The sequence below is a fragment of the Myiozetetes cayanensis genome, unplaced genomic scaffold (genome assembly GCF_022539395.1).
Source record: "Myiozetetes cayanensis isolate MyiCay16 unplaced genomic scaffold, myiCay2020 scf931, whole genome shotgun sequence".
Taxonomy (NCBI): domain Eukaryota; kingdom Metazoa; phylum Chordata; class Aves; order Passeriformes; family Tyrannidae; genus Myiozetetes; species Myiozetetes cayanensis.
Window position 1 is genome coordinate 1 of NW_026088221.1, and position 16,665 is coordinate 16,665.

Below are 16,665 nucleotides of genomic sequence, written 5' to 3' on the forward strand. Positions count from 1 at the left end.
ATGAGCCTTCATTGATGAGACAGCTCCCTGGAACGTTCAGGAAAAAGGGAGTGGTTTTCCATAGAAGGTAAAGGATAGGAGGAGATTATGTAAACTAGGGCATAAGGAGGCGGTACATAACCTTATAAGGGAAAGTATGGGTGGGACATATGGAACTAGCAAAAACCTCTGCAATGCAGCAAATGACAACCAATCAGAAAATAGGAATAAAGATGATGACATACTGAGGGGAAAATATCTTTCAAACTGGGATTTCTAACTACCAACCATATGCTATATTGTTTACATAAACCATATAACAAAATGGGACAAAATACTCCTCAGTAAATTGTCCTATAAAAGAATAACAAGAGTCCCCGTTAGAAAGTCCTTTAACCAAGCAGCGGAACATGTCTGTACATGTCCCTTGAACTGAGGCGTCAACCTAACGATAGGTTTAACCTAAGAAGTCTCTTTATTAAAGTCCTTTATTTGAGTCCTGTTATCTTCTTTCTGGCTGCCTTAGTTGTTCTTTGGGTAGAGTTCTTTTTTCCACACCTCAGAGTCTTTCCACTGAATATTTCCACCCCCGACACTTCAGTATATAGACAAGATAGCATTCACTATATACACAATACAGGATTCAATAGCTATCCAACAAATCATCGATATCAGAGCTTATATCCTCAAGAGTTGCACCACCTGGATCCAAAATTAAGATGCCGCGTGCAAGCCTGACCCAACTGTTGCAGGGTCGTCCAGAGGTGTTCCCCACACTTCTGGGCTGAAGAAAGGAAGGAATAGGGATGCTCAGCCTCTCCATGCTCCAGGCAATGGCACTGCTGCTCTGCTGGCACAGGCATCACAGAGGCAAGCAGGGCAGCAAAGCAGGCAGCAGCTTGTGATGGTTCCAGTGAGAGACCTTCCCTCAGCACCAGCAGGGTTGAAGTCAGAGCATCCTGGAGCGCCACCATGGAACACGTTGGTTTGGGAAGGATTCATCTGGTGATGGGATGTCCTAGGGCTGCAATCCCCCATCCCACTGCCATCCTCCTTCCAGGTGGGAAGGCACCAACCATTCCCTGACACCACTGGCCATGTTTGACCTGGGCAGAACAACAGTCTCTGTCTGTGTTCCTTCTCTCTGCTAGGAAATAACTTCATTTTGGGGGAAAAAAACAGTGAAAATGGAACGGATGAGAGGTTTCCTCACGAGGGTATGAGCTGCAGGGAAACTGCCTCAAAAACCGAGGAAAGTGGACATACAAACATCCCACTGTCCTTTCAATGTGGGAAACTCTTTCCACTTCAGAGTAGTTGGACCTCTTTTTCTTTGGAGTTGTTTTTGCTTTTCATTATGTTTGGGGGACGACAAAAACGGGTTGTTACCCAGTGTGCTTCACTCAACCTCTCAAATCTACCAGCATGGGCACAGCTGGAAAAGCTGTATCCTCTTTTATCATATTCCCTCCATCCCTCTCCTCTTGCCTTTCTTTAACACCCTAGGGGACATGTCCCTGTTATCCTGGACTGTGTCCTCACCTCAAAGCCCCATCCAACTGGCCTTGAACACTTCCAGGGACGGGGCAGCCACAGCTTCTCTGGGCAATCTGTGCCAGGGCCTCAGCAGCTCCACAAGGAAGAGTCAAAATACAGCAAATGCAGCCCTTTGCAAAGAAGGAAACTCCTGGGCACCTGGGCAGACCCTGCTTGCTGCCACAAGAACCAGCCCCCAGGGACCCACTGTGTCCATGCCGCCTGTAGAGCTCTTGGCATGGATTTGCAGGAGCACAGCAGGCTTCAGGGACAGCAAATGGAACCCAATCCCTACACCAGAAGCCCGACCTCAGTGCACCACTCCCTTCGGAGGGATTTTCCTGGAGATCAGACCTTCAAGCCCAAATCATCAAGCCACGTGGATCAGTCTCATGCCTCATTGCCCTGCTGGCACCATTTGTATCCCATTTCATGCCAAAATGGGGAATTCAGCCCAAACCTTCCATTTTGCAAGCAGTTCCTGAACTGCTTGCAAAATGAGGGGACCAGAACAGGACACAGTATCCCGACACTGCCTGGCAGTGCTCCCTGCAGTAGGATGGGCAAGTGTCTGTGTCTCAGCCAGTGTGCTACTTCTTCATTTGCTTTTAAGCACACTGAAAACTCACTGTTAAGCCAGGCTGGTCTCTGGATCTGCCTTCTTCCTTCCCCTTTGCTCGTGAACTGGGACATCTTTTCAGCAGACACTGCAGGGATACCTTCCCTCCATCCCTGAACCTGAGCCACGTGAGGCCCTGCTTTGCTTCAGCTTCTGCTGCTCCTTCCTTTGTTGCCAGGCAGTCTGGGCACACTCCAGTCAGCTGCAATGTGTGTCCCCAACTTCTCCTGAGCAATCGTCTCCTGCATACTCTGATCCACTCCAGGCAGGCCCCGAGATTCTCTGGTTCAGGAGGGTGCTTTTGTTTGGGGAGGGGACAATTCTGACCTTGCCTGGAGTGTGGAAAAGGGACAGTCAGGGTCTGCAGGGCTTTGAGTGCCACTCCTGAGGGATCTGAGCACTGCAGCTCAGAGGTGTGCTGAAGAAGGTGTCAAGGCAGACACTGTGATGGAGTCAGGTACAGACAGGCCACACCAAGTGTGAGAGGTGGTGAGAGAGGAGACAAAAGCAATAAGAAAGGAGAGACTTCCAGCAATGTGCTCCTGGGGTAAGGTAGGATGGTTCAGGTTTCTCCTCTCAGTACAAATGCAGAATCCTCAGCTTCCTGTAAATGTGTTCTCTCTGCTCTGATGCCTAAGAAGACAGAACCGTGGCAGGAGCCCCTAGGAGGGTAACCTTGATGCTGCTCTTCCACCTGGGAAGACTGTGACAGCCTCAGAACCCTTCACTTCCCCAGAAACCTCCCTTTACACTGTTAGGAGGCACAGAAGTTTCATGAGAATGTTCTTATATAAACCATTATAATTATCTCTATCATTTTTCAAATCATTGTAGAGGTTTTATAATTCAAAATGCATTTTAGAGGTAACAGTTTGAACAGTGTGGTTTGTGTGCTATGGTGGCTGCCTGGGATCAGTCTGGAGTGGATGCAGAGAAGGGGCTGGCAGTGAGGGTCTCCATCTGCCAAGCCCCCAGCCCTTCAGCTGCCCTTTCAGATGGGTGGGGAAGGGCTGTGCCAGCCCCACCCTGGCAGGCAGCACTCTGGTGGGTGGAAGAACAGTTCATTTCTCTACCCTCCTTCTTCCTTTGCTCCCCCAGGCTGTTGTTTCTGGCAGCTCTGTTATCTCGGCACTGGGAGGGGCTTTCTGACTCTCTCAGCAAACAGGCAGGTTGGTCTCAGCATGAACCTAACATATCTCATCCTCACTGTCTGCCTGGGCCACCTCCTGGGTAAGTCCTGGCTTTTCATCAATGCACCCTTCTTCTTCCTCCCAGGAAACTCCCAACAGCATTATCAGGACCATGTGGGGAAATACCATTGAATGGAGGGAAAATGCTGTGAATTATCTGCTCATATTTGCCAGTTGGCCTGTGTTTGCTCCAGAATCATTTACCTTTTTAAAGGGAAAGGGAGGAAAGAGAAGAGAAACCTCAGAACCCTTGTTTTATTTCTCTCCTCTTCAATCCTCCTCCCTCTGCCTCTTTCTTCTGACCCACCTGCTTCACCACAGGAGATCTCCTCTTTGCATTCCCACATCCCTCCTTTTTTAATGCATATTGGCAGATCCTGTCAAATCTGCCCCAGGCAGTTTAAACTCTCATTTCTCTGACATCAATGGCTGTCCAATTTTGCCTCTTGGTTGCCACAGGCTTCCAATTTTCCTCGCCTGGCAACAAAGCCAGGGCTCCCTTTTTCAAGCCCAGCATTCTGTGAACTGAGGGAGTGAGGAGCTGGTTCGGGCACACAAAGTTCAGGTGGCACAGGCTGTTCCCTGGTGCTCTGAGCAGGAGGAGCAGGAGCAGGGACACAGCACAGCTCTACTCAGATTCATACTGTGCTGAGAGCTGTGACCTGCTGTCCAAAATCACTCTCACCTGACTGTCTCCAGGTCTCACGACTTCCCTACAGGGCAGGGAGCTTTCTCCACCAGGCTTTTGCATCCAGCTTTACTTTATCTTCCCATCGTATTTCCCTGTGGAGCTGCTGACCTTCACTTTCTTCCAGGCACCATGGGGCAGATCATTGTCACCCAGGAAGATGGACAAGTCCTGGTGAAGGAGAAAGGCTTCTTCCAGACCACCTGTACATACCAGACCAGTAACTTTTACGGATTGTGGTGGTACCAGCAGAGGAAAGGACAAGCCCCACAGCTGCTCTCCTCCCAGGCAGGGGCTGGCCAGAGGCAGAGCGGCCGTATCAGCACGTTGCTGAACACCACGGGCAAATACAGTGTCTTGCAGGTGGAGGCAGTGGAGGTCTCTGACAGTGCCTTGTACCTGTGTGCTGTGCGAGACACCCTGGTGCAGGGAGCTTCCTGGGCTGTGCAACAAGCCAGGGAGGGAGGGGATGTGTCTGGGCAAGGCTGAGCTGGGGGCAAGGGACCCACAGGTTACCCCCATGCTCACCTTGGTTACATCCTCACATGTGTGCAATGAGTTGATGATTTGATCCCATCCATGCTAACACTGCCCTCAGGAAGGTGCTCTCGAGTATTTTGTCTCATCTCCACTTTGTGCAGTCTCTGAATAAACACAAAGTGCCCTGTGCTTGCCTGGCACCTTGTCCTTCCTCTCGATCCTCCAGCTTTGCTGCTTTTGACCTCAGGTGTGCTCAGCAGAGCCCACGGCTGATTGTGTGTTCCTGCCTCGTGTGCTCTCTGAGCAGCTGAGTTTGCACAGACAGGTGTGGGGGCACAAATCTGGGTGTGATTGCACACTGGTGTACACCATCCTGTGTGGGTGTGTGTCTGTCTGAGTGTGTGTGAACTTCCTCATGGAGAGTTCATTTGCTGCCTATTGCAGGGAGATCGTCCTCTGCTCTGGCCCTGAACTCCACAGAGCAGCAGGTTCCAGGCTCAGAGGGAGCCTGGGTGCAGCTGAGCGCTGACGGCACCTGCCCCCTGCAGATGTGTGCAGGCAAGAGACCCAGAAATGCAGCCCCTGTCTCCTGAGCCCTTCTCTTCCTGGCCCTCCCCAGCTCTGGCTGCGCTGCTGCTGATTTCGGCCCCACCAGGCCGCTTTCAGCGCAGCTTGGATGCCGAGTTGAAGGCGGTGTAAGAACCCTGGCGGTGCCTCAGCAGGGCTGGCAGCCCCCCGAGCCCCCTCCCCAGCCGTTCCGCTGCTGCTCTCAGCAGCGCTGCAGAGCTCAGGAGGAGCAGCTTTGCCTTGTGGGCAGGGAGGGAGGCTCAGCAATGCCGCCCACCGTGTGCTGCCAGTGCCGGAGAGCATCTGCTGCCGATGCCGTGTCGGCGGTGTGTGGGCTGGGACGCGGCTGTGTCTTGTGGCCGGCAACGCCAAAGGGATTTGTGCGCTCTTTGTGCTGGTGCTGTGCGAGGAGGGGGCTGAGGCCGGCCCGGGGCGGAGCTGTCGGGGGAGAGAGGAGGGGAGGGGCTGGGAGGGGCTGGGAGGGAGGAGGCGGAGAGGAGGCGGCCCGTGCGGAGCAGAGAGCCGGGGCTGGCGGGGGCAGCGAGGCGCGGGCGGCGGAGCGGGGGATGCGGCGCTGGCGGGGCGCGGGGCTGGCGGCGCTGGCCGCGGTGCTGCTCGGTGCGCGGGGCTGCCGGCGGGGACCAGCGGGGCCGGGGCTGGGCTCGGGTGTTTCCCCGGGAGCCCGGCGCCAACCCTTCCCTCTGCTTCTTCCACATCTCTTTCTCTCTGCTTGCCTCTCTGCCATCTCGCATCTCCAGAAGTCTTCATGAGTTGCCTTCCTAAAGCCTGCTTGCACAATGACCTGCTTTTCCTTGCACCTGTATTTGCATCCCTCTACATTTATCAGTTATTATTGCTCTGAATACGCATCTCCCTGGAAGCTGCCGTCCCCTCTGGCTACTTCTCGGACCCCTGCCCCTGAATCGTCCCCCTCCATCCCTCCCGCTGCACCATCCCACATTCCCTCAGGAAATTCACGCCTCTCTTCTTTCTCCAACTATCACTGCACCTTCTTTTCTCTTCCTTTCTTTTACCTTTCATTCACACATTCATGTCCCCACTAATCATTGACATTTCTGTTAATGTACGTGTTGACATCCTCTGAATACACTTGTCCTCATCTTCTCTGTATCTCCCAGACTGCTTCTCTGGGATTTGTTCTGGAAAACAACTTACAGTCCAAAAAGACATTCTGATATTTTTGTACTTTGTCTCTCTGGCAGTGGCTGCGGGCAGAGCCCGGGTGCAGCAGGACCCGTTGGTAGAGACCACCGAGGGCACCCAAATCACCATCAACTGCTCACACCCCGACATCCAGTCAAGTGAATACATCTACTGGTACCGTCAGCTCCCGGGCCGAGGCCCCGAACTCCTCGGGAACGTTCTCAAAGGCTCCAAAGAGCTGCCCGACAAGGCGGCAAAGCTGTCGGTGTCGCCAGACCGTCGCTGGAGCTCCCTGTGTCTCTCCCGGCCCCGTTTGAAGGACGCGGCCGTGTATTCCTGTGCCCTGGCAGGCACGGCCAGAGCAGCCGGGGCTGCGGCCGGGCACGAACCGCCGCGGCGGGGCCGGGCGGGGCCGGGGGCACAGCGCCGGCCGGGGCCTGCAGGGGCCGCTCCTGCCCCGCCAAGAGCTCTTTCGTCAAGGATGGCCCGCCTGCCTGGGCCCCCTTCTTTTAAAGGGCTGCTTTCCCAGGGGCTTTCCGAATCAACGCAAGTCCAGGGCAGGGCTTTGCTTGATGCTCCTCCTTACTTCACCAAGTGTGCAAAACTCGAGCATTTCATGGTGGCTGTGCCCCACATGGCCTTGGATCAACACATCTCTCCCCAACCCTGCTCTGTTTGCAAACAGCAGGGCTGGGTGCTCTCTAAACTCCCCACGATCAGAAAAACTAAAATTCCACCCATGACTCCAGTCTTTATGCCAGAGCAGATGCAGGAAATAGGATATAAGAGTGTGGTGGCTGCCAAGAGAAAGTTTCACCCATCACAAGGGATGAGATGTACATGTTACCCCATCCTCTCCCCCAGACTGGCAGCCAACTCCTCAGCACAAACCCTCTGAGGGGAGCCAGGAAGCAGTGAAGAGCTCTGCACCCACCTGCAGCTCTGCTGGGCAGTGCACCCACAATCCTTGTCCTTGCTGATGTGCACGTTCTGCTGCAGGTTCAGTCTCAGAGCCATTTGATCTCCCACAGTATTTCCCTGTCTCCCTGTCCCCACCTGGCTGGGACAGCCCTCAGCTGTCACCTGCTTTGCTGCAATTTCCAGCCTTGACTCCTTCAGCAGCCAAAGGATGGTTCTCCTCAACAGAGGGGCCACTGCAGGCTGTCCCAGCCTCCCATTGCTCTGTCAGGGGAGAAGGGTCTCCTGTGCCATCACCCACTTCCACTGCCGAGCAACCCCCTCCTGCTTGGACAGCTTGGAGAGTGTGTGCAGGGGTGGGAAAGCCAACAGGGAGGCCAGGCTTGAATTCAGCAGAAAGATTTAAGGAGGTAAAAGAGGGAAAGGACGTCCCTTCAAGTGGAGCACAGCAGTGCAGGGAGCCTGGGGGCATCTGAGAGCCTGTGCCTTTGGTGGAGGAGAAGTTCCTGCCCGGTGCCTGTCTGCCTGTCCCTTAGAGGAGAGGACACAGATGGGCCCCACCAGGCTGACCTTGGGGGGGCCTTGGGGGGACCTTGCTGCCAAGGCCAAGCAAAGCAAACAAAGAGAAGGGAAAGGCAATGCCATTCACCTCTCCTGCTATCAACGTGGGAAAATGTCCATCCCCAGCCCAGCACCGTGTTCTGAGTGCCCTGAGGTGCCTCCCTGGGGCTTTCCCAGTATCTTCTTCAGGGGAGGCACCTTCTGCCACAGTAGGGTCTGGGAAGGCCAGAGAGGTCCCAGCCCCCGCAGTTGACGGGCACTCCCTGAGAGCTGAGGATGCTGCCAACAGCAGTGCAGGTGGTAGCAGTGGGGAGCTGGAGGGTGGGCCAGGAAACACACATGCTTTTGCATTTCCCTATTATCACCAGGCTGTCACAGACAAGCTCTGTCCTATATCCCTAAACCAAAAGTCCTCTCAGCTACATCCCAACCACCCTCCAGCGAGACTTTCTCACCATTTCCCTCTGTCATGACAAGAAGAACAAAACCACAGCACAGGACACAGCCAGAATCAGCTGTGATGTCCAACAACTGGAGATCTCACTTTGGAAGAGGAGCAGAAGGGCCTTCAGCCTCCCCTGGTTCCCAAGCAGAAGGAAGCAAGAGAAGTGCAGGAGAGAGCAGGGACTGGGGCAGCCTTTTCCACCTGCCCTTCACTGCTGCACGACCAGGGGCAGCCTTTGCAGAGGTAACACTTTCCCCACAAGCTCATCTGGAATGCAAACCAGCACAGCTGATGAGATGGGCTGTGCTTTGGTTTCCAAAGTGCTGCCTTTGTGTTTCCAGGTTTCTTCCATGCCCCAGTGAAAGCTTCTTCTGATTTTTGGGATGAAATGTTGCAGGATTTCTAGGGCAAGGACTCAAGAATGTTGTGAGTAGACTCAGCTCCAGGGCTGGATGGATCCAGAGCAGGCAAGTGATGTGTCACTCTGGATCTCTCTGCTGGGCTTGTTTGAAGTGCTGTTTTCAAGAAGAAGCTGCAGCAATCCTCTGTGGATCGCCAAGGACTCCTGGGCATGAGGATGGGCCATGTCATTCCCTTCCTCCTCCTCAGCTCACCCCAATGGTCACTGGTTGTTGCTCTCTCTGTGTGTGCTTTGGGCAGCTGCTTTGGCCTGTCCTGCCCTGCACTGCCCTCAGGAAAGTCTTTGAGTTTATTTTGACTTGTCTTTGTGTGCAGCCTGGGAGTACACAAACAGTGGCAGGGGCTTGCCTGGGGCCTTGTCCTTCCCCGCCCTGTGCTGTTGTGCCCCGGTGTCCTCAGCAGAGTCCATGGCTGGTTGTTTTCCTATGGGTGTTCCTGGTTTGTGTGCACTGGTGTGCAGCTGGGTTCCACAGGAACCCCAGTGGGAGCCCAAGTCTGTGCATGAGTCCACACCAAGGTGCCTGAGCCCCTGTGTGTGTGTCCTTGTGTGTATCTCAACCAGTGAAATGTGCTGGTTGCACTGGGCACACTCCACTGCTCTGTCCCTGAGCAACACAGGGCAGCATTTTCCCAGACTCAGGAAAAGCCTGAATGCATGTGCTGGTTTGACCTGGGTAGAGTGAACTTTCTTCACAGTGGTTGCTATGGGGCTGTTTTTGGATTTGGGCTGAAGCCAGGGTTGATGATACAGAGATGTTTTTGTTATTGCTGAGCTTACACAGAGCAAAGGCCTCTTCTGCTTTTCCTGCAGCCACACTGGCAAGGACATTGGTGGTGAATTGGGTGTTGGGAGGAGACACAGCCAGGACAGGTGACTCACACTGAGCAAAGGGATAGGCCAGACCATGGGATATCCTGCTCAGTATTTCAAGATTGGGGGGAAGAAGGAGGAAGAGGGGTAAGTTTGTTGTGATGGTGTTTGTCTTCCCAAGCACCCATCATGAGTGATGGGGCCCTGCTCCACTGGAGGTGGCTGAACATCTGCCTGCCCATGGGAAGCAGGGAATTAATTCTTTGCTTTCCTTTGCTTCTGTGCATGGCTTCTCTTTCTGACCTGTGAGTGTTTTTGCTTTTACCCATCCAGTTGTCTCCTGGATCCTGCTGATGGAGGAGTGAGTGAGCAGCTGTGTGGGCCTTGGTTGTTGGCTGGGGTGAAACCAGGACAGTGCAGTTGAAGAGTGATCTTCCAGTCTTCAGTAGACCTGCTCAGGACAGAGGCACTGACAGGCAGCCCCTGCCCCCTGTGCCCTCCTTTTCCTGTTGCTCTACAGATCATGCTCTGCTGCTGCCAATTGCAGGGCCCAGCAAGGACGGTTTCACCCACATTTGGATCTGCAGCTCAGTTCAGGTTCAAATGCTGGCAGTGCCTCAGCAGGGCTGGCAGCCCCTCCACCCTCACCACACCCACACACTGCTCCAGGCCAGCACACGCTGCTCTCCCCACTGCTGGACACCTCAAAGGATAAGCTTGGTTTCATGGACAGGCAGAAAGACTGAGGGTTCCTGCCCCCCTCATGTACCCACCTGAGTGGATTTGCTTCCAGTGCAGTGTTGGGGGTGCCGGCTGGGACACAGCTCCCTGTCCTGTCCAAGCCCCTGCCAAATGGACCTGTGCAGCCCATGGACCAGGTACCCAGTGAGGCAGTGGCTGAGACTTTGTCCCAAACAGGGGCTGAAGGAAAAGGACCCGGCCCTGACCTCGCTGCATTGTGAGAGGAAGAACAGACCCTGTGGCTTGCAGGGGGAAAACCAAAATTCGGGTGACTGCTTTGGACTTCAGCCCACAAGGACTTCAATCCCCCACACTGGAATCTCAGTCTGAGAGCCCAGGAACTGTCACTGGCAGGGAAGGCTCATTGGATTCCAGACCACAGGCTTCTCTCCCACAAATAGGAAACAAACCCTATTTTGAGCAGGGACTGTACAGAGTGGGTGAGGCTCACGAGCCCATCTCCCTGCCTGGATGCCTGTCACACTGGGCATGTCCAGCTTGGAGACAGAGCAGTTGAGGGCTTCCTCTCTTGCTTGTAGTGACTTTTGGTGAGATCATTGCCAGGGAGCTCTGCTGGAAGAGCTCAGCCAGGCCAAGTTCCCCCTCCGTGGCGATGCTCTTGCACTGAGGCACTGGTGCAACTGAGAACAAAGCTCTCTGATTTCTCCCCAGCTCTCAGCTCTGTGCAGATGGGAGGGCAGCACAGCTGTGCACCCAGAGCTTCACCAGACCCTTGACACCCTCTACCCGTACAGCCTCCCCAGGCTGGCAGCTGTCTGTCTAGGAAGCAGATCCCTTCAACAGCATGTGATGTTTTAGGAGACACCTGACAGGACACTGGACTACAATGCCCATCTTCCTGGGCCTTTATCCTCTCCCTGGAGGCACAGTTGCTCCATGAATGCAGACTGCATCTCCAGGACTCCAAAGCAGGTGGCAGATGCCAGGCCATGTCCGGGCTTTCTCTGGGAAAGGTTCTTCTCCCATGCAGTGCCTCACGGTAGCACTGGTGCCACAGCCCCTGGCAAAACCCCAAGGGGCTGTGTCCCCAGAGGAAGTGCTCCCGCTGCCAGCAGGGATGCTCCCCGGGACAGGCCAGGAGAGGCTGAGCCCGGGGTGCTGATCCCAGAGGGATGTGCTGCCTCTCGTGCCCCTCGACCCTTCTTACAAGGGCGTGTCCTGGAGGACAATTCAGGAGTCCCCACTTGCCAGCAAAGGAGGGATGTGAGGGAAGAGATGACGGGGGGGAAAGGAGCTCACGGGCTGTCAGTCTTGAGCTCCCCGATAGCAACCCGCTCCCCTGCCATCCAGCCCGGCCCCGCCGCCTCCGCGGGGCAGAGCCCCGACCGCCGCCGCGCTGCCGCCGCTCTCGCCTCCCCTCCGCATCCAGCCCGGCCCCGGCGAGAGCCCGAGCGGCGCCGGCGCAGGGCTCAGTCCCGGGGCGGAGCTGGCGGAGGAGGGCAGGGCAGGCAGAGGAGGGAGAGGAGGCGGAGAGGAGGCGGCCCGTGCGGAGCAGAGAGCCGGGGCTGGCGGGGGCAGCGAGGCGCGGGCGGCGGAGCGGGGGATGCGGCGCTGGCGGGGCGCGGGGCTGGCGGCGCTGGCCGCGGTGCTGCTCGGTGCGCGGGGCTGCCGGCGGGGACCAGCGGGGCCGGGGCTGGGCTCGGGTGGCCACGCACGTCCCTCCAGGCTGCCGTCCTGCCTGGCTGCTTCACACACCTCTGCTCCCGAACTGTACTCCTGTCCGTCCATCCCTCTACTCCATGAAGCATTCCCTAGGATATCTCATCGCTCCTTTCTTTGTCGAACCGTTCCTATTTCCTTGTTTTGTCTTTCATAGAACTCATGCAGTCCACCCTTCCCATTTCCTCCTTTTCTTTCTCCCTTGCTTTGCTTTGTCCCGCAGCCTTCCATTCTTCACTGAGTCCCCCCAAAGCACCCCTCGATCCTGCACTCATCTCTCCACCAAACTCTAATGGACACTTCCATTACTGCACACATTGACATCTTCTTAAAATTCTTCTTCATATGGTTGTGACTGCTTCTGTGGGATTTTTTCGCAGAAACAACATCCTGTGCCAAAAGCAATTATGATGGATTTTCTTCTTTATCTCCCTGGCAGTGTCTGCAGGCAGAGCCCTGGTGCAGCAGGACCCATTGGTAGAGACCACCGAGGGCAGGGAAATCACCATCAAGTGTTCCCACCCCAACATACGGACCGGTGATTTCATCCATTTCTACCGGCAGCTCCCGGGCCACAGCCCCGAGCTCCTCGAACGGGCTGCTAAAGGGTCCAGAGAGCTGCGGGAGCCAGCGGGGCGGCTGTCGGTGTCACCAGACCGTCGCTGGAGCACCCTCTGGCTCTCCCGGCCCCGTGGGAAGGACGCGGCCGTGTATTCCTGTGCCCTGGGACACACGGCCAGAGCAGCCGGGGCTGCGGCCGGGCACGAACCGCCGCGGGCGGGGCCGGGCGGGGCCGGGGGCACAGCGCCGGCCGGGGCCTGCAGGGCTTTGTCACATGCTGCAAATCCCACCTGTGCTCACATTCACTGCCACCGTCGGCTCTGCGGCTTTTCATTGTTTCTACAGCTGAGCAAAGGAACGTCCCTGTGAAAACAGGGCCTTGCACTCCTCCATCAAGCACAGGCTGGGGACAGCATTGCTGGCTGCCAAGTGACATCCACAGCACAGCACAGGTCTGGGCACACTCCAGTCAGCTGCAATGTGTGTCCCCAACTTCTCCTGAGCAATCGTCTCCTGCATACTCTGATCCACTCCAGGCAGGCCCCGAGATTCTCTGTTTCAGGAGGTGCTTTTGTTTGGGGAGGGGGGAAATTCTGACCTTGCCTGGACTGAGGAAAAGGGACAGTCAGGGTCTGCAGGGCTTTGAGTGCCACTCCTGAGGGATCTGAGCACTGCAGCTCAGAGGTGTGCTGAAGAAGGTGTCAAGGCAGACACTGTGATGAGAGTCAGGTACAGACAGGCCAGACCAAGTGGGAGAGGTGGTGAGAGAGGAGACAAAAGCAATAAGAAAGGAGAGACTTCCAGTGCTGTGGCCCTGGCGTCAGGAAGGAGGGTTGCAGGTTTATTCTCTAAGTACAAATGCAGAATCCTCAGCTTCCTGTAAATGTGTTCTCTCTGCTCTGATGCCTAAGAAGACAAAACCGTGGCAGGAGCCCCTAGGAGGGTAACCTTGATGCTGCTCTTCCACCTGGGAAGACTGTGACAGCCTCAGAACCCTTCACTTCCCCAGAAACCTCCCTTTACACTGTTAGGAGGCACAGAAGTTTCATGAGAATGTTCTTATTAGAACCATTATCATTATCTCTATCATTTTTCTATTCATTGTAGAGGTTTTGAAGAGCAAAATGCATTTTAGAGGTAACAGTTTGAACAGTGTGGTTTGTGTGCTATGGTGGCTGCCTGGGATCAGTCTGGAGTGGATGCAGAGAAGGGGCTGGCAGTGAGGGTCTCCATCTGCCAAGCCCCCAGCCCTTCAGCTGCCCTTTCAGATGGGTGGGGTAGGGCTGTGCCAGCCCCACCCTGGCAGGCAGCACTCTGGTGGGTGGAAGAACAGTTCATTTCTCTGCCCTCCTTCTTCCTTTGCTCCCCCGAGGCTGTTGTTTCTGGCAGCTCTGTTATCTCGGCACTGGGAGGGGCTTTCTGACTCTCTCAGCAAACAGGCAGGTTGGTCTCAGCATGAACCTCAACCATCTCGTCCTCATTGTCTGCCTGGACCACCTCCTGGGTAAGTCCTGGCTTTTCATCAATGCACCCTTCTTCTTCCTCCCAGGAAACTCTCAACAGCCTTATCAGGACCATGTGGGGAAATACCATTGAATGGAGAGCAATCACTGCCAAGTATCTTCCCATATTTGCTGTCTTGCTTGTGTTCACTCAAGAGGACCTTACTTCTGTAAAGGAACTGAGGAGAGAAAGAAGACAAACCTCAGCCCCTTTCTTTGTCTTTGCTTTCCCCTTTTCAATCCCTCTCTCTTCTGACCAACCTGCTGCCACCACAGGACACCTCAGTTGTCTCTGCAGTCCCACATTTCTCCCTTTCTAAAAAAATCAGCAGATCCTCTCAAATCTGCCCCAGGCACTTTCAAGCTCTCATCTCACTGACTTTATTAGTGTGTCCCATTCTGCCTCCAGGCTGCCTCAGGGCTGGCATGACCTCCAGTTTTCCCCAGGCTGGCAACACATTCAGGGCTCCCTCTTTGAACAATCAGCCTTGTGTGTTTTCTGGGAGTGAGGAACTCAGGGAGTGAGGAATCCTCAGAGTTTATGGAGGTGACTGAAATGGGAAAGAGAATAAATCTTCTTGCTGTGCCTCTGTGTGCCCCTCAACCTGCTGCAGATGTGCTGGTTCCAGCACACAAATTTCGGGTGGCACAGGCTGTTCCCTGGTGCTCTGAGCAGGAGGAGCAGGAGCAGGGACACAGCACAGCTCTCCTCAGATTCATGCTGTGATAAGAGCTGTGACCTGCTGTCCAAAATCACTCTCACCTGACTGTCTCCAGGTCTCAGGACTTCCCTACAGGGCATGGAGTTTTCTCCACCAGGCTTTTGCATCCAGCTTTCTTTATCTTCCCATCATATTTCCCTGTGGAGCTGCTGACCTTCACTTTCTTCCAGGCACCATGGGGCAGATCATTGTCACCCAGGAAGATGGACAAGTCCTGGTGAAGGAGAAAGGCCTCTTCCAGACCACCTGTACATACCAGAGCAGTAACTTTGCTGGATTGTGGTGGTACCAGCAGAGGAAAGGACAAGCCCCACAGCTGCTCTCCTCCCAGGCAGGGGCTGGCCAGAGGCAGAGCGGCCGTATCAGCACGTTGCTGAACACCACGGGCAAATACAGTGTCCTGCAGGTGGAGGCAGTGGAGGTCTCTGACAGTGCCTTGTACCTGTGTGCTGTGCGAGACACCCTGGTGCAGGGAGCTTCCTGGGCTGTGCAACAAGCCAGGGGAGGGAGGGGATGTGTCTGGGCAAGGCTGAGCTGGGGGCAAGGGACCCACAGGTTACCCCCATGCTCACCTTGATTTCATCCTCACATGTGTGCAATGAGCTGATGATTTGATCCCATCCATGCTAACGTTGCCATCAGGAAAGTGCTCTGGACTATTGTGATTCATCTCCACTTTGTGCAGTCTCTGAATAAACACAAAGTGCCCTGTGCTTGCCTGGCACCTTGTCCTTCCTCTCGATCCTCCAGCTGCTGCTTTTGACCTCAGGTGTGCTCAGCAGAGCCCACGGCTGATTGTGTGTTCCTGCCTCGTGTGCTCTTGGAGCAGCCGGGTTTGCACAGACACGTGTGGGGGCACAAATCTGGGTGTGATTGCACACTGGTGTGCACCATACTCTGTGTGTTTCCATGTGTGCCCCTCATGGGGAGTTGATTTGCTGCCTATTGCAGGGAGATCGTCCTCTGCTCTGGCCCTGAACTCTACAGAGCAGCAGGTTCCAGGCTCAGAGGGAGCCTGGGTGCAGCTGAGCGCTGACGGCACCTGCCCCCTGCAGATGTGTGCAGGCAAGAGACCCAGAAATGCAGCCCCTGTCTCCTGAGCCCTTCTCTTCCTGGCCCTCCCCAGCTCTGGCTGCGCTGCTGCTGATTTCGGCCCCACCAGGCCAATTTCAGCGCAGCTTGGATGCCGAGTTGAAGGCGGTGTAAGAACCCTGGCGGTGCCTCAGCAGGGCTGGCAGCCCCTCGAGCCCCCTCCCCAGCCGTGCCGCTGCTGCTCTCAGCAGCGCTGCAGAGCTCAGGAGGAGCAGCTTTGCCTTGTGGGCAGGGAGGGAGGCTCAGCAATGCCGCCCACCGTGTGCTGCCAGTGCCGGAGTGCATCTGCTGCCGATGCCGTGTCGGCGGTGTGTGGGCTGGGACGCGGCTGTGTCTTGTGGCCGGCAACGCCAAAGGGATTTGTGGGGCTCCTTGTGCTGGTGCTGTGCGAGGAGGGGGCTGAGGCCGGCCCGGGGCGGAGCTGTCGGGGGAGAGAGATGGGGAGGGGCTGGGAGGGGCTGGGAGGGGAGGAGGCGGAGAGGAGGCGGCCCGTGCGGAGCAGAGAGCCGGGGCTGGCGGGGGCAGCGAGGCGCGGGCGGCGGAGCGGGGGATGCGGCGCTGGCGGGGCGCGGGGCTGGCGGCGCTGGCCGCGGTGCTGCTCGGTGCGCGGGGCTGCCGGCGGGGACCAGCGGGGCCGGGGCTGGGCTCGGGTGTTTCCCCGGGAGCCCGGCGCCAACCCTTCCCTCTGCTTCTTCCACATCTCTTTCTCTCTGTTTGCCTCTCTGCCATCTCTCATCTCCAGAAGTCTTCATGAGTTGCCTTCCTAAAGCCTGCTTGCACAATGCCTGCTTTTCCTTGCACCTGTATTTGCATCCCTCTACATTTATCAGTTATTATTGCTCTGAATACGCATCTCCCTGGAAGCTGCCGTCTCCTCTGGCTCCTTTATGGACCTCTGTCCCTGAATCATCTTCCCTTCATCCGTCCTGCTGCACCATCCCACATTCCCTCAGAAAATTCACGCCTCTCTTTTTTGTCCAACTATCACC

General features: G+C 55.7%; 1 protein-coding gene and 3 gene segments (V, D, J or C); all 4 read left to right on the forward strand.

The window, feature by feature from the left end:
- The first annotated feature begins 3,259 nt into the window (after positions 1–3,259).
- On the forward strand, positions 3,260–4,538 carry LOC126653170 (T cell receptor alpha variable 1-1-like). The segment is given in 2 exon segments: positions 3,260–3,364; positions 4,140–4,538. Coding segments are annotated over 2 exon segments (411 nt in total).
- A 1,653-nt stretch (positions 4,539–6,191) lies between these two features.
- LOC126653172 (uncharacterized) lies at positions 6,192–8,494 on the forward strand (the record flags this gene model as incomplete). The annotated part of the gene is made up of 1 exon (XM_050340696.1): positions 6,192–8,494. A coding segment is annotated over one exon (930 nt), but the record flags the coding sequence as incomplete, so codon positions are not given.
- A 3,189-nt stretch (positions 8,495–11,683) lies between these two features.
- On the forward strand, positions 11,684–12,729 carry LOC126653168 (T cell receptor alpha variable 26-2-like). The segment is given in 2 exon segments: positions 11,684–11,735; positions 12,239–12,729. Coding segments are annotated over 2 exon segments (543 nt in total).
- Positions 12,730–13,568: 839 nt separating this feature from the next.
- Positions 13,569–15,297, forward strand: LOC126653169 (T cell receptor alpha variable 1-1-like). The segment is given in 2 exon segments: positions 13,569–13,864; positions 14,755–15,297. Coding segments are annotated over 2 exon segments (456 nt in total).
- The last annotated feature ends 1,368 nt before the right edge of the window (positions 15,298–16,665 follow it).